The sequence below is a fragment of the Diplotaxodon limnothrissa genome, linkage group LG13 (assembly GCF_057381915.1).
Source record: "Diplotaxodon limnothrissa isolate DT_005_m linkage group LG13, D_limnothrissa_male_GT1.1, whole genome shotgun sequence".
NCBI lineage: Eukaryota > Metazoa > Chordata > Actinopteri > Cichliformes > Cichlidae > Diplotaxodon > Diplotaxodon limnothrissa.
In genome coordinates, this window is record NC_140608.1 from 6,264,581 (window position 1) to 6,287,767 (window position 23,187).

Consider the following 23,187-nt stretch of genomic DNA (forward strand, 5'->3'; position numbering starts at 1 on the left):
ATAAAAATGATTCTGATTCTTTAATAATCACAACTTTAGCAAATTCAAAATGGAGAAATACTATCACAGCAATTAATCTTTTCATTATTTTATGCTTTCAGCTGTTTAATATTCTGTAATTCAATAGAGAAAAGCAACAAATCTTCACATTTGAGAGGCTGGAATGTGAAATTAACCAGTAGTGATTATTAAAATTGTTGCTGAATAAATATTTTGTTGATCGGTTAATTAATTTTTTCAGCACTGATTTGCTCTCAGGATTTTTTTTTCATAATAAGCATATGACATCATAAATATTTTAGTGGGTTGATGCTATCATTGTGGCTATACAAGGCTTTTTTTTAACAAAGGTAAATTGAACAAACTGCCTAAAATGTGCATACTTGTGTCTGATTTCAACATCCTCTCCATAATAATTTAGGCCTAGTTCTCTTAAATTTTGTTTTGTTGTTTTTTTTTTTTATTTAATGAAAAAGATGGTGAGCGAACTTGGCTTCTAGTTGACCAGTTAAGCGGATAATCTCTGTTATGTTAATTTATATTTTATTCAAATTATATAAAACCTTTTATATTCAAGAGAAGATTGTGAGTTTTGACATAGTACAAAGACGTTTAAGGAGTATATACTAGCATACAACTCAAGGTTATTGAAACAGGATTATCATTAGAAAAAATATATATTTAGATGTTAGCAGTGGAGGATTAAGTATGACAGCTTTTAAGGACTTCAGTGTTGCTTCCTGTATTTTTCTTTTCTTGTCTTTGCCATGTAAGAATTATATCACACAATCTGGTTCTTCATAGTCCTATAAGATTCACCACACAGTAACCTTGCATGATTAAGCTTGAACTATGCCTCTATGGATGACCAGTAATCTGCAGGAAATTATACAGCATGAGGTAATATTAAGCTGACAAGGTTTGTCTGTGGCGATGATGACCCTCACTGAATGCACATTAGGTTACTTGCCATACAGCTGTGCCTGGATAATGTTAAGACCTCCTGCTGGACATCATTCTGGGACACATTAGAAGGAAGCTCCAAATTTCTGACTTGAGTAAACTATTTTCTAGGTTTTAGGTGACCTAACCAGAGTGCATCTGCTCTGATTGCCTGGGCATTGTCATTAACACCTGCTCTTTGCTAGCTCACTGCTCAGTATGTGTGCGTGTGTCTTTCTTTCTCCTACTTGCCTGGCTAGAGCAGCTTGACCTCAGCTGTCATTGTGCTTTAACACTGATAGAGCATGCAGGCTTTGTCAAAGCTCACAAAGGTGCACAACACGGACCAGACAGATGCTCGAGTGGAAATGTTTGTGTGTTGGTGTGATGTAGCGTTGTGCTTGGTGATATGATATGTGGTCTCTGTCACTTTCGTCAGGTGGTTTCCAGATTTTTGTGGGGGAATCTTACTGGTAGGAAAGACATGCACGCACGCACGAATGCACGTACGCACAGTGAATTGGACTGAGGTTTACAAATGACAAAAAGCTGAGAGGGTTCAGTGCAAAAATATTGTGCTTAAATTTGATCTGCAAGTCAGTTTTAAACACTTCCTGTTTTCACAGTGTTACGATTGAACTGCGATACATTTACCGTTGCATTTCACTGTTTTGCATGTTTTGGGCTTTGAGCATTAAGGCTAACAAGTTGACAGTGTTTGGCTGTAATAGGTTGATGTTATTATATCAGAGGGCAAGAATATGTGGGGTAAGGTTAGGGAGATCTTTGGGCAACTGTGATGATACACACGCACTCTGACCACTGCTAAAGGCAAACAGAAACGACATCCAATTTCTTGACCACTTTCTCTGTTGCTCCTCAAGGCAATGGGATGACTGACCCTCTTATCCTACATGTCACAACTCCAACCACCGGTCCTGTTGCGTTGAATAAATGACCTGATAAATTGCAGTGTGTTAAAATAAAATCGTTTTTTGTGGTGCTCTGTCGTAATAAAACTACTTTGTCTATATGGTGACTTTTGCTACAGTTTATTATAATTGAATCTCTTTTTTTGCCATTTCTGACTTGTCGTTGAGCTGTGGGTTTTGTCAAAGTTGTACTTTTAGTTGATAAAAGTATTATGACGTTTCTCTTTCTCGTGCTAGTCATTATTTTTCCTTAAATGGTTCATTCTGTAGATGAGATTGACACAAGCAGCAGAAGAAAAAGTCAAATAGCAGTGTCTAATAACAGCCTCTGTTTGCCCTGGCACACAGGCACGCTTACAATAAGTCCTTGACTGTCTTGCCCTCTGGCTCGCTCCTGTTGGGATGAGATCATTATTACTTGCTACTGATGGACCTGGAGGAAAGTGGTGGAGACTGTATTTATGACTGTATGTGGGTGCGGGTATGTGTATCCCCTGTCATGTCCTGTGTCCAGGCATGCTCCCAGGGCCAAGCTGAGAGAGTGATGAACATACAGTGGCAGGACAAGCGATGACTGAGTGACATCCAGGCACTCAGGCCCCATTGAAGGTTGGATAGGAGGTGGTGCAGAGGGACAGATGGATTTAGAGGCATGGAAAGGCCTCAGCTTGGCTTTGGGGTGCATCTTCATATTAGAAGAGGAAAATAAACCCACGGGTAAACAAAGAGGTTATGTCTTTGCCTTAAAATTCATAATGAATTGAGTCTGATGCAGAAAATGGTGGAAGTATTGAGTAAACATTTCAGACAGGAGAAAATATAACGTAACAAATTCTCTTTTAATACTTTGTGGACAGGTTGTGGCTCGTGGGGTTGAGATGTGGTTGTTTTAGCTAAATGTTTTTGAACAAAACCCAAGTTGTGTGTTAGTGGAAAACCTACAGGTCAGAAGAAAAACATTATCATTTGCATTTATCGTGATTATTTAAGGAACCTTGAGAGTTTCAACTTAAATACATATTCTGTATATTTGTTATTTGTTTAACCTTAAAAGGATGGGTTAAATAAATAGTTTAGTTAGTTGCAAAATGAATGTGTATTGTCTGTTACTATGTATAAAGTAGAAATGCATTCATGTATTGCAGATAGTAGACATTTCTTCTAATCAGTCACAGTGTTACCATGCTTTTTTTTTAATGAAACAAAAAAATATGAATTTGATATGAATTATGATGGCATGACTTATGTGTTAATAATTGTGGGATAGCTACTTTCTACTTTTTCCTTGAAACCTTTTACCCGTCAAAGTGTGAAAGTCTAAAGGGCATGAAAAGCACTGTGACATCTGTGCCCACCTTCTGTGCTCTTCACAGCTTTTTCATTTGATCTCGTTTGCCCTTTCTTTTTGGCACAAAGCAGGAAGCTTTTTGTTGCTCTCTTTCTATTTCATCCTCACGGAGCTCTTGGAGATATTTTGCTCTTTCCATTACTGAAGTAAATGGCTTGTAAAAAAACAAATAATTCAAGCAGTATTGTTTTTTGAAGAAGGTTTATTTGGACTTTTTTAGCTTAACATAGTCACAGATGGTTTGGGTTGGGTTGAGGACTTGGCATTTGCAGGTGGTGAACAGTAAATATCTGCCACTTTCATTCTGAGGAGCCACAGGCCTGTCGCTCCTCCCACCGTGCTCACTGGTGGCCAGCCTCGGTCCATTCTTCCCCACGTTTCACCCTAGGGCTACACGGTTCCCTACAATAGTCTTGTGTGACAAAAATGTGTGATGAATGTGTGTGACATGCCATGTGTGTATTGCGTGTTTGCATGTGGTTGTGTATGCTTTTGTGTATGACACAAGTGCAGGCCTTTCCTGCTACCAGATTGACGTGAGTGTCTGTGAGGCTTTGCTCTTTTCAGACATGCCTCACACTGGCAGTTGGAGTTTATGTGTGTGTGCGTTCGGCTGCCTGCCTTCTAGCGCCTCGAAAGAGACTGACGGCCTCTGACACCTGCCATTTGGACGCTTTTCTCTGTGAAAAATGTCATTGTCTTCAGAACCGACGTGTGTGTGTGTGTGTGTGTGTGTGTGTGCGAGAGAGAGAGGGAGAGAGAGAGAGTGCGATATGGCGCATCCCTCAATTTGTCTCCCTCAGGTCAAGCTTTGCAGCTGACTGAACAATGGAACGAAGCTGTTTGAGCAGCTGGGACAGAGAAACTTACTGTGTGTGTTTTTGTGTGTGTGTGTGTGTGCGTGTGCGTGCAAATTTATTTTTGGGTGACAACATCTGATGTTACAGCTCATTCTGAGGCAATAAAATGAGGCCAATCCAAGTATCCTGAACACAAACACAGTTGCTGGAATAGAAAACATGGTCCAGGTTAGACATATTTGGGCAACAAAGTTTGCGTTCTCTTTTCCTTACCATATTTAAGTAAAGCAGTAAATAAGAAGGTTTCTACTTCAGCTTGACTGGGTATCATTAACACAGAGAGAAAGGTATTGGAGATCAGTACCCTTTGCTGCTTTCTTTTGCATATTAAGCAGCAGATTGCAGCCACCTACACTCGCATTCTATATGGGATCTCTTTTAAGCAAGTGAAATGCATGCAAAGTCTTGCTGAATTCAAGTGACTGACTTTTGGCAGTTATATCCCTCATCTTCATTCTAAAAAATATCTCTGCTTTGGATGTAGGTTTAGGTTAGTTGTCCAGCTGAATTACAAAATCAGTGATTTCAAAGGTATTAATCTTTGCAGCACACAGAATGCTTTTTTAAATTCATAATTTCTCCCACTGAAAAGGCTACATCCAGATAAACAGAATCAGTTTTGGGGGATTTATTCATCAGCATTTGGTCATATTATGTATTTTACACATATATATTGTATATATTCTTTACTAGGCATGTTTTATTTGATTTACTCTCTTAAGTGACTGCACCTGCTGGTAATTGACTGTGCGCGGACTGTTGGTGCTACAGCTCCTTTAAGTGTGAGAGGCAAAGCACTCCTGTCTACTGATTTTTGTTATTGATTCCTTTTATGAAAAAAGCATATAATTGGTATAAAACGTTCCAAAATTGGCAACAATTATGTGAACTGAAGCATCTCAAGTGTAAGGGTATTTCCAAATTAAAAAGAGAAATATCAGACTAGTGAAATATAAAACCATAGGGCCTAAACAACAAACATCTAAATAGACAGATATTCAGTTACAGCATCCCTTTCTTCAAGTTGTTGAGTTGGGGTTTTGTGGCTAATAACAGTTCTGTTTTCTTGAGGAGTAGCAGGATGCCAGTCATTGTGTGTGTGTGTGTGTGTGTGTGTGTGTGTGTGTGTGTGTGTGTGTGTGTGTGTGTGGACCATTGAGTTTGTGACTTTCCCCCAGGAAAGGGCATGGCTAAAGGCAAGTCTATATTTATGTTTGTGTACAATTAAGAGAGCAAATGAACTTGCGAGTGAACGATATCCCTACAGGGGCAGAAATCATTGCTTCACACCAAGAGGCAACCACTGACTTTGTATACAAAAGAGAGAGAGAGAGAGTGTGTGTGTGTTATCTGTCCATTCATCCACCATCCAACCACAGATGACCTTCTGCTGGCTGCCAGGGCGATCCCCTCACTATGGCTGCAGTCATAGATGCTATGGCGATGAGGGCTCAGAGCTGTATCTATGACAGTGGTTACCCAGATGCCCCAGCAGCAGCCTTAATTAAGTCAGACGTGATAGGGGCTGGTGGCCTTGCTTTCTTCTCTCACCCTATTCTCAACTTTCATATGTCCTGTGTATGCTTCATTGTACCATCATTTTTTTTCACTCTGTCTAGAGCATCTCTCTCTCTCTTGTTGTAATTTTTCTTGAAAAACAAACGGTGTAGGTGCTACACCTCATTGACCTACCCACTCTGTTTTGGGGGCAGAGAGAGAGATCAGGGTTGGGAAATACACATTCATATGTATATAAATACATATATAATTATTTGGCCCTTTGCATTTGCTGTTGGAAAATTGAGATTTAGGTATAGTGAATGATTTTGTTTATATAAGCGAAATCTTAATCTGGTCTTAATCTGCATTACCTACCATGTAAATTTGTGTCTCTGCAAGCCTGCATGCTTCTGCGCGAGCCCATGTGTGTCAGGTTAATGACCAGCTTTGCTTTGACCTCCTTGAAGGTCATGTGCCATTGCTCGTTAGTAGTGTCACCATGGCGATATGTCAGCTGTCAGCGCGATGGATGGGAGGTTAACAAAAAGAACAGTGTAATGGAGAAAGGGCTGAATAAAGATATTTGGAAGGAGAAAGAAAAAGGGAGGGTGGACAGACAAGTTAATTTAAATGCGATTCTCATCAGACGGCCTCTGCCACTCCTCATTAATGAGATACTTATAATTGGCAAGATTGTTGTAGCAAGGTCTAGGCCTCTGGGATAGTATATGTGCACGCGTGTGTGTTTGTGTGTGTGAGCGCACTATGGAAGACCTTAGTTTTGGACATAGGGGAGGGGACGACCCTCTTGTCATATTGGTTAGCCCTGAGGGAACTCCCCCTTCTTTCTTTCTCCAAGTCCCCTTCAAGAGAATAGGACGACTAAACAATTTGGCAGTTTCATTTGTGTGTCACCAACATTAACATGGGTATCAGTGGCTTTGTTGTACCACCATCTTGCAAGTGTGGTGATGGATGATAAGCAGCCTACTTTAGACTGAATGCATTAACAGGGAAATTGTATAATTCGTAGCATGTTAACCTTATATTGCCAGGAATTTAATTATAAGATATATATGAAATATAACAATGCTGGAATTGTCAAAGACCTTGACTTCAGTTGAGTCGTTAAAAGTTTATTTAATGGTTAATTATGTGAAGTATTAAGGCAGACTGTTGGTTTTATTTTCTAACTTTATGCATAATTCTAACGATTTTCTTTCTGCAGCAACATGTAAATGGATTTTTTTTATGTTACTTAAATTTATAGATAACTGGGCAGAAAGAAGAATTATATTACTTAGGACTTAGTTGAAACTTGGTATGTCTGACATCATGTCTCAGTCCTGACATGGCTTTGGAAAATGTGAATGAATGCAGCATTTTGAACTTTTAATTGTATTTTGATTACATTAACAGCTTTTCCTTTTGTTCCCTAGTGATATAGACCTACCCCTTTGACACTTATAATGCACCAAAGTATTTAAGTAATAGATAAACTAATAAAACTAATAAACTAATAAATTACTAATATGTTTGTCACTTTCTGTTATATAAATTTCACATTTTGTTGTGAATGAACAAAAACTTTTCGATTTATAAATAAAGGACAGTCTGTAAAATTATTTATTTTTCTGTAATTTCACACATTTATCACGTAGAAAAATGAAGCGTGCTGTTGAAATTGCACTTCTTTTTGTTATGTTGAGACATCTCAGGGATTAAATGTTTAGTTATGTTTCTTTACACTGACAGAAAGAGAAGTAGCATTTCTATGCCTCACTTAAGATTAAAATAGGCTGTGTGTAGCTCACGAGGTTAAGTGAGTTTGACATCCCTTGTCTATAGTAATACTCTATAGAGGCTGGCAAACAGTGCACCAAAACTACCACTAGATGGCAGAAGTGCCACACGATTTGCTGTAAAGAGGTTCGGTATCTTACTACTGAGTCACACTTTCTTTTGTGAGAGTTCAGTGTGGAAAAGTGACCGTACTCTGAATCATATATGCAGAAAAATGTATGGCTGTGAATTTATAGTTGCCTAAAGTGCATACCATACAGTGGGCAAATTGACTCAATCACCCAACTGACTCGCTAACTTCTGAACATGTTAAGTATTCATAGGTACATGAGGCAGTGACTCATACATGTATTTGGAGTGCAAGTTGTTTTTTTACACCTGCTGCCAAGTGTCAGAATACTTAAAGGCATTTGAAAGACTGTAACTGAGATCTTAATGTTAAGGGTGCAGGACTACTAGTCATGATGCTATTTTGGCTTGTCATGGCTACAAAGGGGGTAACTAGAGTCAAATAAAGTAACTGTTTTAAGGACTTTTCAAGTACATTATTAAAGATGTAAGTCATGTTTAATTATGATGATGTCTCTCAAGTAGTAATAGCTGTTTTAATTAGTTTCCTCCTCCCTCTCCTTAACTCACAATTTTCTCCCTATGCAAACCCATCTTTCTCACCTCTTTTTCACCTTCCCCCCGCTGTCGAACCTGTATGTTTTCCCTTTTTCCTTTGTACATCTCTGCCAGTATCTTCCCAAAGACATCCTTTACTTTTCTAACTCTTACTTTTCTTTCTTTCCCATATCTTCCCTAGTATAACCAATGAGGCAGGAGCATCCATCTACAGTGTGAGTCCCGAGGCAGTCCAAGAGATGCCAGACCTGGACCCTAACCTTAGGAGTGCAGGTACACCAAGCTGCAAAGCTTGATTGTTGTCAAGTAGCAAGTAGATTTTTCCTGGTTTAATGTGTTGTTTTTGTGGATAGCAATATGAATAAGGTTGGAAATTTGGTAGTCAGGAACAGCTGTATGTCCTATGGTTTCAGCTTCAATTTTATTTTCCACCTTTTTTTTTTTTTTTTTTTTTTGCATAATGCTTTCATACATCAGTGAATTTCTGGCATTGCTTTTTGGTTCTCCTCTGTCGCCCTAACTTTGCTTTACCTCTCTGCCTCCCTTGCCAATTCTTCCTAACTCTCTGCACATACTACGTCATTGAAAACACAGTAGAATATAAAGGAATCACACTGAGTTTTGGAGAATAAATGTTTCCAGCAGACTTCCTCTATAAAAACCATAAATCAGCCAAGGCTGGATTATTCCTCACCAGTATCCTGTGGTCAGCAGCACAGAGCACTTGCAGAGAGCCATATTTATACCCATAACGAAAACCTCAAGAAATCTACTGAATTTATATTTGGATGCTAAGCCTCGACACCATGAATAACAGTGTGTGTCTGTTTTGCCTTTCCGGGGTATCTTTGCTATTGCCTTAGTCTAAATGAATGGCTGTGTAACACTGTATGCAGGGGGGTGTTTTGACTTATTACACTGATTATTGTGAGATTAGGGACACCTAGTGGAAATAGGTAATATTTTACCCATTTCCAGGGATTACTGTTTTTGTTCCACTTATTTCTGCTCCTCCCGTCTCCCCTCTGATCAGAGGACTGCTGTTACTAACTGGTTTTCAGTCACTCATTGCAGACATGCTGCATCTCTTTAAAAGTTGGCCTGTTGTAATCAAGTTTTTTCAGCTCATGATCTGATTGAGAGTAATGATGTTTGAGAGGAGTGCGAGCAGTTCATTTTCTTTCTCAGTTCATGCTCTGCAACAAAAACTGTGCAGCCACATCATCAGTGTCTCACCAGAAGGCTGGATGTCTCCGTTTTCTCCTGAGTAATGTGTCTGGCCAGGGCCTTCGTCAGTTGTTGTGCTCTTCATTGCTTCCCATTTTTGTAGTACTGTATTTGGCTCATAAACTTTCAATAAGTGCTGGAGAGTTCTGCTGGACTCCATTTACAAATAACCTCCCTTCAGAGGGGGGGTGGGGGTTAGAGACGGAATAAATGGAAAGAGTATAGGAGAGTTTTGGTGGTGTACTGAGCAAGGCTAGGGTTGAAACTCCATCCCTGTCTAAATATTATCTCAGGCAGCAGGCTCCTGCCGCAGCCAGAGGAGAGAGAGGAGGACCATTGATTCCAGACATACTCCCTCTCTTACATCCTATTCTTCCCTTTGTCTGCCTTTTCCACCTCAAAGATCAGAATCTGATGCATCCCATGCAGCATACTACATACACAAAACGGTGGATAGGGCAGGAAAGGAAGGACAAATGAAGGGACAAACTGTTCCCTGAAATTGATCAATGGATGAGCAAATCGTTGGTCATAATTGTGTTGTGATGCCAAAGTTTGGGGAGTATAGCAGTTTTTTTAAGTTCTATTTTTTAAGGAAACTCAAACTACTAAAAATATTTATGTATATATTGCTTTTTCTCTTTTTAAAAATTATATAAATGGAAAAGACATAACAGTGTACGGTAACGCCCAGAGCTGGCATCCCCTTTGTCTTGCCCATGGTTATGTAAGTACACAATTGATTGGTTGTGTTATTCTTCTCCGCTTGGTGTGTGCTCGTGGGGAAATGCCGTGTGTATGTGAATAAGATTATTGTAATTTTTCTCTTTGTCATTTAGAAAATCAGAAAAGACGTGTGATCTAAACCTTAAAGACTCTGTCATAAAACAAACCCAACGTTGGTTGAGGAGTATTGTGTATTTGTTTGTGTGCTACGTTTGACTGTTTTTGCCTGAGGGCACAGAAGTGGATAAATTGGTGTTTTTAAAGGTTCATGGCTCAAACATCTATCAGCAAGCTAAATGACAGGTGCAGCAACTCCAGCTGAATGCCAGCTTTAATTATTATTAGTGGGGGTGGAGGAATGACAATTAGGTTTGGCCTGCCCTCAGGCCAACACAGTAATATGCAGACAATTAGCATATCGAGTAATTACGCATACTACTATGGATTTGCATATTCAATAACTGTGAGTCAAATACCAAGTTTATGAAAAACACAAACCACGGATTCCCATGAGACGTAGAGGTATCTCATGTGTGTGTGTGTGTGTGTCTGTGTGTGTGTGATGGCAGTGTCGATTGGAAGACGTGTCCAAGATCCGCTGGCTGAGCTTGTGAAGATTGATCCCAAACACATAGGCATTGGAACATATCAGGTAAGTTAGCTTTTAGCTTTTCGATTGTCTGCTTTTGTCAATGAAGACAAATATTCCAGGTGTACAATAAGGCACTTATGTTTATTTTGATTTTAATGTTTCGTATTTACTTTAGTTATCAAAGATGGTCTTTTTAGGAGAGTCCAGATCAAATATTTCATACCAACAATAATGTAATCATGCATTTGCATTTCTATCCTTTCATCCTCCAAAGCACAAGTTGCTTTTTACTAGAGTTTAGGTGCGACATTTATCTTTTAGGCAAAACCAAGAGAGCAGAAACGTAACTGAGTCCTAAAAAGAAAAAGCGATGAGAGGGATGAGGAAAAAAGGCAAAACAGGCAAGCAGGGACAAAGAAGATAAACTTGGCTGAGAGCTGTGTCAACAGATGATGCTAAGGATGACTAATTCAATTAATGGAGATCAGGCATGACGTATGTTTGGACATTTGCTTTTGCTTGTTTAATTGCCGTTCTCTGTCCGTTTGTGTGCACTGCCAACTCTTTTATACTCTTTCCAGTGTCTGTGTGTGTGTGTGTGTGTGTGTGTGTGTGTGTGTGTGTGTGTGTGTGTGTGTGTGTGTGTGTGTGTGTGTGTGTGTATGAAGCAGGAGTTGGCTCAGTGTTGGTTTTCTGCATTGCGAGTGGGTATGTAATTGTGCGAGAAAGGCAACCTGAGCATTATGTCAGTGAGCTTACTGTTAGCATCAGCTATGAATGCAGTATTGTTCTCCATGTGGTCTTGGAAGAAAAGGCTATGAGGAGATGGAAATAAGTAGAAAACGGAAAAGAATGAGGATGACACAGGCAAATACAATAAGGTCACAATAAACGACTGTCAGCTGTACATGATGGATCCAGTATTAGATGCTATGTACTACAAAAAAAAGTAATAATAAAGTTATTTTTAAGGCTTTATTGGATATAGTTAAAGCAGGTAGAAGAGAGGGTGTAAACTGCAGAACATGTAGTGCTTTTTTGCAGCAGTTGTTTTTCAGTTATATTGTTAAATTGGTAGAATTCCTGTTCCTGATAAAGATGTGAGGACCATTTAATTATTGGGCAGTGATGAGAGAGAAGAGCTGATGTACTGTAAGGCTGAGTGAGTTTTCAAGTCTAGTGTTAAATTGGTGGAATTCCTCTTTGTAATAGAAATGTGAAGCCCATTTAATCACTGGGAAATGATGAGAGAGAAGAATTGATGCACCATAGGACTGACTTTATTTTGATTAACTTTTAATTTAATTTAATTTTAATTGCTAAAAAAGCAGATATTTTTGTCATTGATGAAAAAGAATTTTTGCTTTTGGCTTAGTAAAAAGGAGACTGAAGTTGTTATCAGTTGGTTTTTCATTCATCAACTAACAGATGAGGTGCTGTTTATCTGCTGAGAGGAGGTTTCTGCTCACTAAGTCAGTATTGTACAGGGTAAATTGTAACTAAGTAATACACTGATATCTTTTATCAAGGTTATTTCAAGAGCTGTCATTCAAGGAGCGTAAGAAGCATTTTCATGTGTTGCTTTGGGTAATATTTCAGTGTTAAGAAAAAGAATTCACCAGTGGAAGAAGAGAAGGAAGGGAGGGGGGTTAAAAAGAACAGCAGAGGGTGACAAAAGTCAAAGTAAAGGAATGATGGGAAAAATTTAACATTTGAAAGTAAAAGGAGGAGGTCATATTGTTCAAATGATTGTGTGCATGGCTGTGTGTGTTAGGTCACAGGCCCGTGTCTCTCATCACGTCCTGATCTTGACTCTCTAGGGTGCTCAGGGTTCTGCACCTCCCGCTCTCAGATCATGTGACTAGGTCAACAAATGCTAATCTTACCGAGTAAATAAACTCTGGGTGCTGACAGATATGAGATGGGACATCATCTTGACCTGTGTATGAGCTCACGCAAAGCATACACACTTTCTTCCCATCCTTTTTCAGAGTCAGTATGTAATGTGTGTGCATACATTTGCATTGGTGTATACGTGAATGTATATGTGTGAGAATAGGGCAGTCATGCATGCGTTTGTTTTCTAGCAAGTTCTTTTATATGGCCTTTTGAGCTTTCGGAAAGTTTATTGCCATTAGACCCAAAAAGCATAAGGGTAGATGTAACTCTAGACAGCTGGCACAGCATGCGCTCTCTTTCTCTCTCCCTGCTGACCCAGTGAGTGACAGCTCTGAGGGAAAGACGGAAATGAGCTGAGGGCTAAAGAAGTGAGGCCCATTAAAATCAGATTGGACGCAAGTATTGGGGTGGGAACGCTGTTTTCACTGTGGATCCGCTGGCTGACAGTTTTCCTTTTTTTTTTTTTTTTGAATGCTGAAAAGCCAGAAACATGTCAGAATGAGGAGCCAGTGTCATTAGCTTTAACAGGACACTGACATTTAAAAGACTACTTACACATCGGCACAGTACAGAAAACTAAGTGTGTAAACATTGCTGGAGTCTTCTGTTCTTTAATAATTAGACACTAACTTTCCTTTGAACCAGACCTCCACCTGTCAGTCACCTTTATGTAGCTATGGTCTGTTGACAGCTGGGAAATCCCCAGGGATGTGAAATGAACTACTGGAAAATACACACACACAGACGCACACTGCTGTGTAAGAAAACATTACCCGCCAGCCGGATATTAAAGAAACTGTCATTCTTCCCCTCACCTTTGTTGATTGTTTTTCTCTTCCAATTCTAACTTTTTGTAAAACTCTTCACACACCTGAACTAATGCCCTTCATCTGCCTTCCTTTAATTTCATGTTTTCTTTCAAATACTACAACGTGTTAGGAGTGGGTAATACAACCTCAAAATTATAGTGCAATATTTCAAGGAAATCTGAGATAATGATATTTATAAGGATGTAGAAAAAAAAACTGATCGCAGCTTGTAGGCAGCATTTATAAGTGTGAACAAATTCAAGGGCATTTTTTGTACGTCTTTTCTATTGAGCCACTGTCATTGATGCCATCGAAAGTGTGAATCTGTTGCCACAAGGTGCCGCCAGCAGCATTATAGTGCAATACTAGTGACACAGCATTGTATACAGTGACACAGCACAAGTCAAATGTAAGCACAAAAGTAACCTAGGAAGTGTTTTCCCTGGAAATTTTAACAGTAACGTAACTGTTTAATACTTTTGTGCAGCAGTAAGTAAAGTAACTTAATCCTGTACCTCTTCATGAGCCTGCACAATACTGTCACATATTAAAACTGAAACTGAAAACCCCTTGTGAGCAAGCACTTTGGTGACAGTGGGAAAGAAGAACTTCCTTTTAACAGGAAGAAACCTCCAGCAGAACCAGGCTCACGGAGGGGCAGGCATCTGCCGCGACCAGTTGGGGGTGAGTGGCAGATGGCTTGGATTACCATCCAACGTTTGCTGATTCTGCCAGATTATGGAGTGCAGCTAGCAAGTGCTCCAGCAATGCTTGGATGAGCAATTTGTTTAACTCTGGGTCACACACCACAAGTATAAGTACTGTCTTCATAGCCTGGTTGTACTCAGTGCTCCCTTTTTAGGTCCAAAATCGTCATTGAAGGGTAACAGACAGCTCGTGCTCTCAGACATGTTTGAGTGGCTTCGGCTGAGGTGGTTGAGCAGGCGGTATGATATGCCACTGCCATATAACATGTACTGAGTATAGACTGTAAATGGCAGAGAATAACATCTCATGTAGCTGAAGGAATCTAAAGTTTGTGTTCTTTTAGGAACATTTGCACTGACTTTCAGATTTGCTTGACTGAATATGAGGTTTTAGCCTGCATGCTGTGCTAGTGATGTCACTCTCACACCAAAGCCTGTTTTCCCATAGTGATATGTGTGTGTGTAGAAAGAAAGTGTCTGTGACTCCTTTGGCATGTTTTTCACCCTTGAATGGTAGTGCCTATGGGGCAGACAGGAGCAGGCAGAGCACAGGGAAAGAAGAAGAATAAAAAATGAAGGCTTGACAGTGATTGATAGTTCCTGCCTAGTCGCTTTGGAGCGTGGGAAAAAAAAAGCAAGCTCTTTAAGACTTGGCAGAAGGTGCCAAAAACATTAGGAGATACTATTTTAATGATTTCCTTTAGATTTGTTCAAGCATGTTTTTGAGTGTTTGTGCATTTAAGCAGGGTGTTAAATGAATAAACCTTCCATCTTTGTTTGTATAATGGATTTACAGAGGCTTGTGCCAAATATCTTCTTATTCTGCAATAAATAATACATATCTGGCTGCCAGGCTACTTATTTTAAGGTTGTACAATTTACTTTCCCTTGTTTAAATTTCTTGGTAAGTGCTTTCTAATTGCTACCTTTTTATATCAAAATTAGTTTATATAGTAGGATATTCAAGGGAAAAAAGCACACAAACCTCATAGTTAACAAGAGCAAACAGCAGAATTGTCAAATAAGAAATAAACTATTTAAAAGAGAGGAGGAAAGGTGCATTTTTTTGGTTCTTAAAATGATGATTTAAATCAACTGTGTCCTTAATTTTTCATCTATATTAAACAAAATGCAAACATTGCCTCTAATCTTTTTGTTAATGGAACATTTGAATAGAGTATTTTGTCCAAATTCTCAAACATGATATTTTCCAAGTGAAAACCTAAATAGATGAGACTTCCTGTGCCTCTCTTGAAGCGCTTTCTGTTCTAGTTTTCTCATGTTCTGTTTTGCACTCCCTTGGGTAATGTGTGACCGTGCATGTGTTTGTGCACACGAGTATGTGCTTGGTTAGGTCGTTAAATGCCAGTCATTCATCAGCACCCGAAAGTGATATGATGGCAAGGACATGTTTTTATGATTTTCTATCACCTTTCACAAAGACCTGATAGCTATTACTTAACTTCCTGAGCTTCCATAATGATCACTCTTGTGTGTGCATGCACACTCCCACGCTTTAACTACTTTAACTGTATGCACTACTTGCCTAACCTGTAACCTAACCTTAAAATTCATCTTAAAAATGGTTATTAAAATTTATTTTTATATTGAAGACTTGCTTTTTGTCCCTTCAAGAAAGACAAGTTTGATAATATGCCTGTAGAGAAGAGTCACTGATTAGTCTGCATATTGTCTTAGACTTTCATAAAGTAATTGTTGTGACCACATTTAGGGGCCTAAAACATTAGTAATGCCTGCATCCACAAACACAAGCATACTCAGCCAAGGCTCCATATGTAGAATACATATACAGGTCTCAGAGGCCTTAAAAAGTGCTGTCAGTCAAGATCATGACCTTGTTTATTTGTACATAGTTCACTTATTATGTGAAACTGAATGACTTCACTCAGCAGTTTCACTCCATTGTCTATCTGTCTGTCTTCAAAATTGGTTTTCCCAACTTCACTTTGGTGCCAAGTACATTGTGGATTGTTGACAACTGGGAGGAGATCTGTGAAGGGGTGGGGGTTGAGTTTGGTGATGCAGAATTTGGAATCATGGCTGCTGCTGAGGCAGCATACCTTAGTTGTTGCTCTGGTTGATTTAAATAAACAGTTTTAACTAATCAACCTCAGGTAGATGTGACAACATTCACTGACTTGTGGCTTCCCACATTACAAGAATTAATACATGAGTATAAGCCTTTGTGTCTCAGTTTGAATACAACACTTGGAACCCAACAGACATTTGATCTTAATTATTGTGTTCCTGTTTCTCTTTATTCTTTATTGTGTGAATGCCTCACAGGCATTCACACTATTGAGTTCCTGTTTCTCTTTATTCTTTATTCTTCTACCTTATTATTCTAGTTGCTCAGACCTTTTTGCCTATTTGCACTACTCTGCCTGGTTTACACTCAATGTCATTTACCCTTACCTGAATACTGTATATTGTATAGCTTTCTTGTTAATTTGTATTGTATTTATTTAAATTTTTACTTTTTAATTATTTTATTTGCATTTTTTAATCACTCTCTTATATTTAAATGTTCATTGCTATTTCATCTAGGGTTTGAGAGTAACGAAATTTCTATTCTCTGTATGTCCTGTACATGTGGCAGAATTGACAAATAAAGTTGACTTTGACTTTGACTTTGCTGGTTAACTACTCCCTCTGTTCCGCTCCTTCTGCTAATTCCTGCTATATCTTTTGGTCCTCACAACTTTTATACTTTTTGAGATATTAAGCTTTTTATGCCATTTTTTGGCCCATTTTGCTGAATGGGACCACATTGCGAGTGTGATCACTGGTTTTGCTTGCCTGGCTGAGCCATGTTTTAGCTCAGTGAGATGAGCAGCCGTTCTCAGAGCAGGAGGGCTGGGATCGAATCCCGCTTATGGCAACATTTTTTTCAGTTAACAGTTCAACTTTTTTTTCACTCTTTTCAACACAAATTTGAGCTTCTTCACCACTTTTCAGCAGAATTTTCATTCTCTTTTGCTCTTTTTAGCAGAATTTTCAGTCTGTTCTGCTCTTTTCAGTAGAATTTTAGGTTTTTCACCTCTTTTGAGCACAAATTTCAGTTTCTTCTCCTCTTTTTAGCAGAATTTTCAGCCTCTTCTGCTCTTTTCAGCACAATTTTCAGGTTCTTTGTCTCTTTTTGCTGAACATTCAGCTTCTTCTCCTCTTTTCAGCACAATTCAGCTTCTTCTGCACAGTGGACATTTTGCCTCTCATCATATTTCTGGTTGAGACCGAAAGTGGTTTGGCTCAGTGGGATGATCAGCTGCCGTGAGATATGGTGGCGAAGATTCAAATCCTGCCTGTGGCGGTTGCCGCACATGTTCCCCTGCTTGCATGCACTCTTTCTTGACACTCTTCACTGTACCCTTTCAAATACAGCCATTTTCAGCAAGCACTTCAGCTTCTACAACTCTCTTCAGCTGATAGTTTTGCTTCTTCTGCTGTTTTCAGCAGATTCCACTACACAGCATTCACACTGCATTTCCGCAGGAAATGCAACTTTTTCTAGTCTCATAGTTAACCTTCTGTCATTTACATCCCTCAGGCTCTTCTTCTTTCATATAAATGATCAGCCTGCTGTCCAAAGACATTCATTCATTACTGTCAGTCCCCTTTCCCTCTCTGGTTTACTCACCTTCTGGTTCACTGCAATTTTATAAATGTCGAAATGACAAGGTATTCTAGGTTTTATCAGTAAAGTACCTCTCTAAAAAACCCTTTTTGTTTTGTCTCTTTTGTAGTTTTCATCACTGTGCTTCTCTCACTGTCTCTGATTGACATGTGGTAACTCAACAGTGTTTAAGTACTTGAGGTGCAGAAAGAAGCACTTTGTTCCTTTGTATTGGTTGGCTGGCTTTGGCTGGTTTCCGACCAATCCAAACATAACCTTCTCACATAGGGATCCACTCCATTGGTTCTGTATGAATTTGAGGTTTGGGTGCTGGGAGTTGGGACGAAGGAATGAGGGAGTGGAGGTGATTTTCAAAGAGATAGTAGCATATATAGCTTTGTCTGGCAAACCACCTCTATGCTTCCACATCACCTTACAGCTCTGATCTAAATACTATGAAGAACATTTAGCAATGATCTAGATGGCTCAGATGGAAAATCTGCATTAAGTTGCGTATGTGATTTCTAATGTTCTTTAGTTAGTGTGTACCTCGAGGTGAGTTGAATATAAAATGAAAATAGAAGAACACTAGGTCAGTGCATCCCTCTAAAGCTAGAATTTGCAGCTTAAAAATAGTGATCGTGCCATTTTATTTGACTCGTCTGTTGCATAATCAGATAGAAAACATACCTCACAAAGTGTGACACGTGGATCGATAGATAAAAAGATACAGCATGACATGCTTCACTGGTGCTGTTAGCGCCACTGTAAACTGTGACGCAGAGCCATGCGGGCCTCTGCTGCCTGGGTGTTGAAGCGGAAACACACGGACTGGATTGTGGATGTTTAATAGAGCAGAACTCTTTCACTCCAGCTCTGAAATCACAGTTGTTTAGTACAGTTGTTTTTCTTCACCTGTATTTTCTCGTTAGTTTCTTCCTTACGACATATTTGCATATCCTTTTCTGTGTAGCAGTCCCTTATTTGTTATGCAAATATCTATTATTATTGAGCAGTGTCACAATGTTTCAAGTGTAAATGTGATTATTATGATTATTGTTTACTTTTGGGAAGTTACTATAAATGCTTATTAAGCTACATTTTTAGTGTTCCCATCCCTAACCAAGCAGCACCTAAAGTGTTCTAGTGTTTCTCACGCCTGTATAAGGTTTCAGCAAGAATCTAAGAACACATTCAGTGGATTTTTCCTGCAGGTTAAAACTCACACTACCTTACGCACCTCCAACTTTCTCACGTGAGAAAATTCTTTTCTGGTATGACAGGTGATTTCCTCCTCCTTGTCTTCTCTTTCTCATGTGAGCTTCTGCTTCTAGAGCCACTCAGCAGAAATCATAAATCATTCGTAGTTTTATTTGTTCCTGTTCGGAATTTTTTTTAAATTATTGTCTCCAAAAGGCCTCTGGTTATACTTACAAAGAACAGATTGTAGATGCTGTTTTTCTCCAGAACTACTTTGTCTTTTAGCTGTAAGTCATCCTCTGTCTGCTGAGCAAAGCTACATCTGTTGTAGGCTAAGTGCTAACTTAAGATAACAAGATAGAAATATTTTTGTAACTATATAGCATAAAAATGTGTGATAAGTATTGGAGGTTCTGTGCTGAAATTACATATTGTAGTTCACAACGGCCAAGCAAAAACTTTGGAGCCCCATGTGTTCTCTGTCTACCGCGCTCTCCCTCCTCTATCCTCATCTGTCCTCCTATCCTGTTATTGCTGACAGAGGGTGTGTTTGCTAGCTGCTCTTGTTGTTATCTGTTTACAAGTCAGTGTTTGTTAAAAGCTTGATCATGTTACAGGACAGCACATGCTAGTCTCAGTCATGTTCATGCACATGACAGACATACACATGCACACAAACACATTCAAAGACCAACAGTAGTCTAGTTTAGAGTGTCAGCTAATCCTCAAGCAGTTGCTGAGACATCAGCCTGTAGCTGAACTCCTGGATTTTAACCACAACACAGGGCTTCGTGTTTCTCACTGCCAGACCTTATATTTCTTTAAGATTATTTGGTTGTGTACTTAAGTAGTTTGTTGACAATAATTTTCTTTCCTTTCCTTTCTTGCTGTCAACCTTTCTTATTTTAAAAAAAAACAAACAGGCTCCACTGCTTTTGAAAAATATCTCCTGTTTAATGTTTGATTGGCTGGTCGATGAGAAATGTGAAAGTTTCATTTGGAGGTACTTTTATAGACTGAGAGCTACAATGACAAGAACACTGTATTACTGGGAAAAATCACAGAAAGGCCTAACGAAACATTTTCCTTTCACTTCTGTACTTCTCCTGTCAATCAGTTTTCTCACTCCCTTTTTTGTTTAAAATTTGCCTCATATTTGCTGTATTGCTGTCAGCACAAGATCAAGTAGCAGTATGTGGTGAAAATGGAATATAATATATGGGAATTAACCTGAACACGCTCAAGTGAAGTCTGTTAAAATCTTCCATTAAAATATTTTGATAAACAGATTTGGATGGGAAAAAAGAAAGCACAGCTACATGCAGCTGTGTTAGTTTTTAGTGTTCATCTGTCCCAAAGAGGTTTGAAAAATCCTAAGAATTCCTGTATTTGCTGTCACACACAGATAAAAGCAGTGATTTAAAGTTGTTTTCTTTGCTTAACCAGTTTTTGCCATGTGTCTTTCTGTCTCTGTGTGTGTCTGTACTTTAAAAATTCCCTGGTTTTGTCAATATGTTTCTTTTTTCTCTTAGCATGACGTGTCAGCTGGAGCTTTGAAGACAGCATTGGATGGCGTGGTGCAGGAGTGTGTGAGCTTTGTTGGTGTGGACATTAACATCTGCTCTGAGATACTGATGAGGTAGAGTACCCAAAATGACATATCGCATAATTTCTAAAAATCAATTCAGTTTTATTTATATAGCAACAAACCACAACAGCACTTACCTCAAGGTGCTTTAAATTGTAAGGTAGAGACGCTCCAATAACACAGAGAGAACCCCAATAATCAAACAACAAGTATGCACTTGGCAACAGCCTGCTTTAGCCCGCCTTAACCTTAAATTGAAGGAAGAATTTCAGAGTAGTCCTCCTTGATTATTCCATATACTGTGCAATATACCATTACCACAAGCAGTAAAACAGCCTGAGCTCATGATGCTGTCACCACCATGCTTAACAGCTGGTACAAAGGTGTTAATTTTGGAGCAGGGCTTCTTTCTTGGTCAGGATCATCTTGTGAAGTTAGGACACTGTAGAAAAAAATGTAAGTGAATGTATGTACACATTTGAACCTGTATGTATGCTTTTGAGCCTGTGTTGATTAAAGAAAATCCAAATTAAATTCAAACTTCTGCACCCAATTTGTAGTGGAAACAAAAGTTGTAGTATGATGTGATTTGATATGATTTGATTGAGAAGTCACTAGCCAATAATCTTGCAGTGCTCCTCAGTTTCACCGTGTACAGTTTCTAAACACTAAAATGGGAATTATACTCAGCTTAGACTGAATTGTGGGACTCACATTGCCTGTGTCCGTCTTTTACAGACAGTTTATGTTTGCAAGATTCTTTGCCTATGTTATCACAGAAGAGGGTTCTTACTGAGCGTGGCTGTAGACTCAGACTAGAGATGCATTAAAATAGCTCGTTTGGGACCAGTGAGCTGTCTTGCTAATGTTAGATGATAATTAAGAATCAAAACATCAAACATACCTAAAAACATTTAATACATGTCCTCACAAGCAAGTGCATGTTTGCACTCAACCACTGTGTGCTGCACAAATACATGCAGACAGAGACAAAATTCTGAAAACGAGATGAAGACGGACTCAGACCTCTGGCATACTTTCCCTTTGCAGTCACAACATGGCAAGGCTTCATTCACACTCATGCACAGGCCATTGCATGATCTACACACACAAAAACACAGATGGCCTGCCAGTTTTCTGTTTAGACTAATGCTTCACACCTTGGCCCACTTACTGGGCTGACTGGTATTAACAAAGAGGATTAGGAACAGTGGACACAATTAAACTCACAGAAACATACATGCTGAAGAAGAAACATGCAAGAACACCGTGCACACATGTGCTTATTTGTTACAACTTGTGCAGTATAAACATGAGTCAAAAGTAGGAAGTGCAGAAATTTCATATGCACACTTTTTGCAGTGGAGACAAACAGTATGAATTGAGCTGGCATTAGCTGCAAGGCAGGCATCAGGTCATCTGTTTACCTGTCTGCTCTGCAAGTGAGCGTTTTCCATTCCTCCACAAAGTTAAGCTATGCACAAACGCACATGAAACACACACAGACGTGTTGATGACTGAGGTATTATGCCGAGTGTTGACATAGCCACATGCTTTAGCATGAGTGAGTCACTGTGGGCATTAACAGAGCAGACCTAATTGAGTTTCAAATCACCTCTCGTCTTTGCTCAGCCTGAACTGGACAAATATACATGCTTAATATTGGCTTATGTGTGTCACTTGTGTTTCCAGTGCTTGCTTAAATGCCAGGTCACGGTTGCAGAATCTGCTGTTTGTTTGGTGTGGGTGTGTGTGTCTAAGCCTAATACTGTAGAGTTATTATAGGTGATCCCATAGGTATACAACCTATATGGATATCAACCAAGCTTGAGATCCTACTTATTTAATTACCTGTTCTGTTTTGTTGTTTTAGCATCTAGTGTAGAATAATTTTAAGAAGTTGTTTGAATATATTGTGAGATGAGTAATTTTTCTCCCTTCAATCTGTTGTTTTATCTCCTAGGCATGTAGCAGGCTTAAATGCGGGAAGGGCACGGAGTATCACAGAATGGAGAGAGCAGCACGGTCCCTTCATCAACAGGGAGCAGCTGAAGCTGGTCAAAGGCATGGGGCCCAAGTCCTACCAGCAGTGTGCTGGCTTCATTAGAATAAACCCACAAACTCTATCCAGGTACGCACTCATATACACAGTATATCCACATAGATAGACCTAAAAGCAAGCAGACAAACACTCAAATTCTGTTTCACAATGTTGTCTTTTTTCATGCAATGGTCTGTTGGAACAAACTGCTAAAACGCCCTGTTTATTCATAGACATTTTGTGTTATTTAGCCATGCAAGTAGTTTAGATAAACTTGCACCCAAGTTCTGAGAATTTCTCAATGGGGTTCAGTTCGTAGTGTTCAAAGCAGTAAAAATTACAGTTGAATTACCATCCAAGAGTTTGTATCGTGTATATCATGTAAAACAGAGATGGGTTGAAGAAGTTATTTATGATTTATGAGGAGTGTGATGTGATGCAGAAATTATTCTAAAGAAAAAATGTTTTAGTTACTCTAGATAATCGTGTCAAATGTGTTGGGAAATACTGACAGTGTACTTGGATTATTTCAAATATCCATCCATTCAGTATTTCTGACATTTTTCCCTCCGAGATGATGGGGGCAGCAGTCTAAGCAGTCTAGCAACTCAGACCTCCCACTTCCCAACCACCGGTGCGTTTTCAAGCCAACTTAGAGATATAATGTTTCCAGGTTGCCGCAGGTCTGCGGCAGGATCTCCTCCCAGAGGGATGTGCCTGAAGCACTTGTACCGCTGTTATATTTGGATGGA

General features: G+C 39.2%; 1 protein-coding gene across 1 annotated transcript in view; it reads left to right on the top strand.

Moving 5' to 3' along the window:
• The window catches only part of srbd1 (S1 RNA binding domain 1), a 50,541-nt gene that overhangs the window by 20,948 nt on the left and 6,406 nt on the right, over positions 1-23,187 (top strand). Inside the window, exons 15-18 of the mRNA XM_085369071.1 lie at positions 8,194-8,285; positions 10,535-10,617; positions 20,339-20,445; positions 22,358-22,525. Coding sequence (XP_085225197.1) covers positions 8,194-8,285; positions 10,535-10,617; positions 20,339-20,445; positions 22,358-22,525 — 450 coding nt within the window. The remainder of the gene's footprint in view (positions 1-8,193; positions 8,286-10,534; positions 10,618-20,338; positions 20,446-22,357; positions 22,526-23,187) is intronic.